Raw genomic sequence first — 4,907 nt, forward strand, 5'->3', positions numbered from 1 at the left:
CGGCCTACGAGGACGAAGTGTCTTTTCTGGACACGAACAGCCGCTACCACACGGTGCACGAGCTGTCGGCGCGCGAGTGCGCCTGCGTGTGACCCTACCTCACCGGTCCCGGCCGGACAGCACCCACCGTTCCAGCTGTCAAACCCCGCGACAGACTGCCCATGCGCAGAAGATGCCGTCGAGGTTTCGGGACTCTCGCGATAACTGTACAGAGATAAAGTGTGGAAAGTCGATGCGGGTCTTGATTGTGCGCCCCGAGGGTGTCCACCTCCGGGAGGGGCAGGAGGACGTGTGAGGAAGTGGCCCCCTCTCCCCGGGGAAAAGGGGGATGGGCGCGGTTGTCACCTGCATGGTGGGGAGAAAGGAAAGATTCAAAGAGGGTCCTGTTTCCGGAGTACAAGTGGGGAAATGGGGTTAATGGGGGCTATGTCGGCGGGGACTGCCCTGCCACCTCCCTGCAGGCCCCTGGGCTCCTCCCCAGCATGTGCTTCTGGGGAGGGAGAAGGATCACCATGTAGAAGAGGAGACAGGCCAGCTGGACACAGTGATCCCAACGTGTCCCCATTCCCACCTCCACACCATGCGCTTCTGGGGAGGGAACAGGAGCAGTGAAGTCTGTGGAGGAGGGCGGAGTCACTGTGCAGAGGGGAGGCTGAGGTCCAGGTGGACCGGGCCTCCCTCACCGGACGGGCATCCTCAGGCTGGGTCAGCCCCCACGAGTGAACTGAAGCCACTATCTCCTTTTACCAGCTAAAAATACACACGCGCTGCCCATCTCCCTGCGGGGATCGCTCTGGGGAGGGCGCCAGCCCCATCCACCCCCAAACTGGCGCCTGTTGGGGCAGAGCTGGTCCCGAGGGATCGAGGTCCTGGCCCATAAAAACCCTGGCCCGAGTTCCAGGGGGGATTTATGAGGAGCCCCCGTGGAAGATGGAAAAAGCACTGGGCGGTGTTTAGATTTGCCTGCAGTGTCACCTTGACGTTTGGCAGGCCGAGGAAGGGCACAGGGTTTTGAATTCCCAGAGCTGGGGGAGGGATCCGTGGGTCCCCTGCTCTGAAGAGGGACGGGTGAGGGGGTAGGTGCTGCAAGAAGAGGGCTGGCGCCCAAAAGACCAGAGGGTGTGGACTCTTCCCCTCCAGCCCCTCAGGCTGGGGGCTCCCAAGGGAACATCCCCTCCCCCCCCTTTGCTGTTTCCCTAGATGGCCCCCTCCCTTCCCTCCTGCACATCCGAGTTCAGGACCACCCTCTAACCACCACATCCATCCCAGACCCAATCCATGTCCAGAAGCTGGAGGGCTCGAATCAGAATCTTCCCCAAGAAGGATCACCTAGTCAGGCAGGCACCTCCCCCAGCTCCCTGCTCCCCAGGGCTCTGGTTGCAACTAGAGAAACTTGAGGCAGCTAACGGGCAGGACTTACATGGAGCTCCAAAAGCATGGCTGGCAGCCAGGCCCCACCCAGCCAGTGGGTGGTCTGTTTGGAAGGCAATTTCAGGATGGAGGCTGGCTGGGGCCCTTGCCTGCCCCCGCAGTATTCTGACTCTGAGGTTTGGGGTGGTGTATTTCTCCACTGTTTGGGCTGACTCAGCCCAGTGTGGCAGAGGCTGGGGTTCCCAGACACTGCAGAAGCTGAGCCTCAGTTTCCCCATTGTAGATGGCTCTGAGCTTCAAAGAGGGACGTTGCTGCGCTCAGGACATACAGCAGGCTTTGGAGCCTGGGTTTGTGGCTGCCTCAGGGTGTGTGTGTATACGAGCGTGTACACACACACACACACTCCCGCAGCCTCCAGGGACCTCAGCCTCCCGTCTCCCACCCAGATCCAGCATCCCAACCACAGAGCTCTGGCTTAGCCCGCCAAATAATTGAAATGTAAACAGAGCTGCCCCCACAGACCCCTGGGCAGGGGTTCTCAACTCATGTCACACACACACACACACACACACACACACACACACACACACGGCGCAGAGATTGCCACCCACATGGGGCTTAGCAGACAGGATCACACGTAGACCCACAGCCCACATGCTTACACACTCAGTTGTCATTCACACTCAGAACTGCACACTCAGAGAGGGGCACCCTCAAAGTCACCACTCATTCGAAAATAAAAGGACACAAGCCCTAGCCAGTTTGGCTCAGTGGACAGAGTGTCAGACTGAAGGGTCCCGGGTTCGATTCTGGTCAAGGGCATGTACCTTAGTTGCAGGTGCCCCTGACCTGGTTGGGGTGCGTGCAGGAGGCAACCAATTGATGTCTCTCTCACATCAATGTTTCTGTCTCTCCCTCTCCCTTCCACTCTTTCTAAAAAACATCAATGGAAAAATATCCTCGGGCGAGGATTAACAACAACAAAAAAGAGACCCAGGATCACACATTCTGCCTGCGTGCTCACGTGTCACACACAGCGTCACACTCTTCTCCCCGCTCTCCTTTGAGGGGTGGGCCCTGCCCTTGTGCCAGCCCTGCCCACACTAACCCCAAGACAGCCTGGCCCCCGCTTTCCAGTCCCTCTGGGCCTTCCTCTCCCCACTCTGCCTGAAGGGCTTGCTCTCAATGGGTTTTACACCTCTCGACATTTGTAGCCGACCATTCTGGGTCTGGGAGCCATGCAGGCTGCTGAGCAGCATTCCTGCCTCCTACCCACTCGATGCTATCAGCCCACCCCAAGTCTTGACAACTACAAATGTCTCCAGACGTTGCCGAGTGTGGTGGTGGTGGGGAGGCGGGGGGGCGCAGAGTCGCCCTGGGGTGAGAACCGCTGTTCTAGAATAGGGGAGGACACATCAGTTTTTATCAGAACGTTCCCATCTGGAAAATGGTACCAATATTGCCCGCCTGCCTGCCTGCCTGCCCCACAGGCAGTTACCCAGCTGCAAGCAGACCCAGCGGGGCCACGGCAGTGAGCGCCTTGGTAGGTGAAGTCCGCAGAAGCCAGCATTTCCAGCAGCTGAGGCCCCTGGCAGGTTAAGGCCCCGGAGCCCAGATTCTTGGCAGCAGAGGTGCCCAGTAGGTGAAGTCCCAGGTAAGTGAGATCAACAACCACGGTCTCCAGGAGGTGAGATTCCTGGGAGGTGAGGGCCCCAGCACGTGATACTCCCTCTCCGCATCCCCAGTGGGTGAGGCCCCTGTCAGGTGAGGTTCCTTAAAGCAGAAGCGCTGGCACGTGAGGCCCCAGGCTGGTCGGCCCATGTGAACCAAGAAGCAATGCTGGTCACTGTCTGGTAGGTGGGCTCCTGCTATAGCCGCCAGCAGGCCTTGCACAACATCAGGGCCCAGCTGAAGGATCAAGGCTGCAGCATCCCCCGCCAGTGGAAGTAGCTTAGGGAGCCGACGTGGTCTTTATCCAGGGCCAGCTCCTTGGGGCTCTGGAAGTTGTCCATGTGGACGAAGGTGTTGGGCGGCGGGAATTGTCCGCGGTTCCTCCTGCTGGGGCAAAACGCCATGGGCATGGTCCAGGCCGGCAGCGCATGCTTCCCCAGCTTCTCTGTGATGTAGTTGGGGTGCAAGTTCTGCAAAGCCAGGTCACACTTGTACTGGGACAGGCACTAGGTCGTGAATGCCTGTGGCAGTAGCTTGTGGGAGCGCCCATCCACGTCCACTTGGAGATGAATTTAGATCATCTGGTTGAATCCTTCCTCCGGTCGGACACTACCCAGGCCACCAGCTCGGTCTTAGCTGAGAGGTTGACCTGTGCGTTGGCCGGCTGGCCAGGCCATGGCTCCAGCCAGCCATACCACCCGAAGATGTCCGAGTCTCTGCAGCAGGACATGGGAGATTGAAGTACCCATTCAGGGCCCTCAGTTGTGGGCAGTAGCCAAGGCAGTTTCATGTTAAACCAGACACAGCACTGGCTGGTCGGCCTCAGGGAAGGAGGAAGCTGGGCCTGCGGTCAGCAGCTAACCTCTAGGATGCACGAGAGCCGCGCCCACCTGAGGGTACATGCTGCGGTTGGTGGCCGAGTGGCAGTCAGCAATGCCAGGCCACAGCTCTGAGCAGTGGGGTGCTGAATGCCCATGTCCACAGCAGGAGAAGCAGGAGTGGGTGGGTGGGGGGCTCCCCCAAGGTGGCCTGGCTGCCCCCCCCCCAGAGGATACTGGCCCTGCCCACCCATTAGGAGCTGTGGTGAGAGAGTCCATTGTCAACTCAGGGGACCACATGGGCTCGGGGGACACACACAGGTAGGAGAAGAGGCACAAGGCCAAAAGCAGCTGTAACAGCCCCCCAGGGAGCTAATGGTGCCAGGGACATCGTGTCTTGGCCCAGTCGAGCGGATCCATGGGTCAGAGCAGCTGGGAGGAGGGAGAGTGGAGACAGTATCACTGATAAAAATAACCCATGCCGAGGGGGCACACGTGGGCCACCAAGGTTAATATCCCCGAGTCCTGAGGTAGGCACCGGTATGACTCCTGTTTTACAGATGAGAAAACTGAGGCCAGTGATGCAGAGCGAGGAAGTGGCGGAGCTGGAATTCCAACGAAGACCGTCTGACCCGAGTCCACTTTCTCCTGGCACTTAGGCAACATGGCGGTTTCTCTACCCGGGGAGGGTCCCCAGGGAAGGTGGGATAGGTCCCAAAGCTCTCAGGTCCCACCTTGACCCTGCCCTTTCTCGACTATCCCAGACTCTTCTCTGATCTGGGAGAAGACAGTTGGTTACAAGAGGCTTAAATCTGGGGCTCTGTCGGAGAGGGACACAGTGGATCTGGGTTTGAAGGTTAAGTAAGAACTCACCAGGTAGAGTATGAGTCAGGGGAAGAGTGTTCCTGGCAGAAGGAACAACCAATGCATAGGCCTGGAGGTGAAAGAGAGCCTGGCCTGTTTGCAGGGAGAGCAAAGAAAGTGCTTAGAGATGCCAGTGTGAACTTGATTTTATATTCACTTGGTGTTTCACAGTCACTAAGTGC

General features: G+C 58.6%; 2 protein-coding genes across 2 annotated transcripts in view; one reads left to right on the top strand and one right to left on the bottom strand.

Annotated features, from left to right (window-relative positions):
* Nucleotides 1–233, top strand: part of NRTN (neurturin) — a 5,945-nt gene extending 5,712 nt beyond the window's left edge. Inside the window, exon 4 of the mRNA XM_014531868.1 lies at nucleotides 3–233. Coding sequence (XP_014387354.1) covers nucleotides 3–92 — 90 coding nt within the window. The 3' untranslated portion in view covers nucleotides 93–233. The remainder of the gene's footprint in view (nucleotides 1–2) is intronic.
* A 2,681-nt stretch (nucleotides 234–2,914) lies between these two features.
* Nucleotides 2,915–3,826, bottom strand: LOC102255875 (galactoside 3(4)-L-fucosyltransferase). The gene is given in 2 exon segments (XM_014531891.1): nucleotides 2,915–3,623; nucleotides 3,626–3,826. Coding segments are annotated over 2 exon segments (639 nt in total). The 5' UTR covers nucleotides 3,774–3,826; the 3' UTR covers nucleotides 2,915–3,132.
* Nucleotides 3,827–4,907: the final 1,081 nt, after the last annotated feature.

This window comes from Myotis brandtii, unplaced genomic scaffold (genome assembly GCF_000412655.1).
Source record: "Myotis brandtii unplaced genomic scaffold, ASM41265v1 scaffold827, whole genome shotgun sequence".
Lineage (NCBI taxonomy): Eukaryota > Metazoa > Chordata > Mammalia > Chiroptera > Vespertilionidae > Myotis > Myotis brandtii.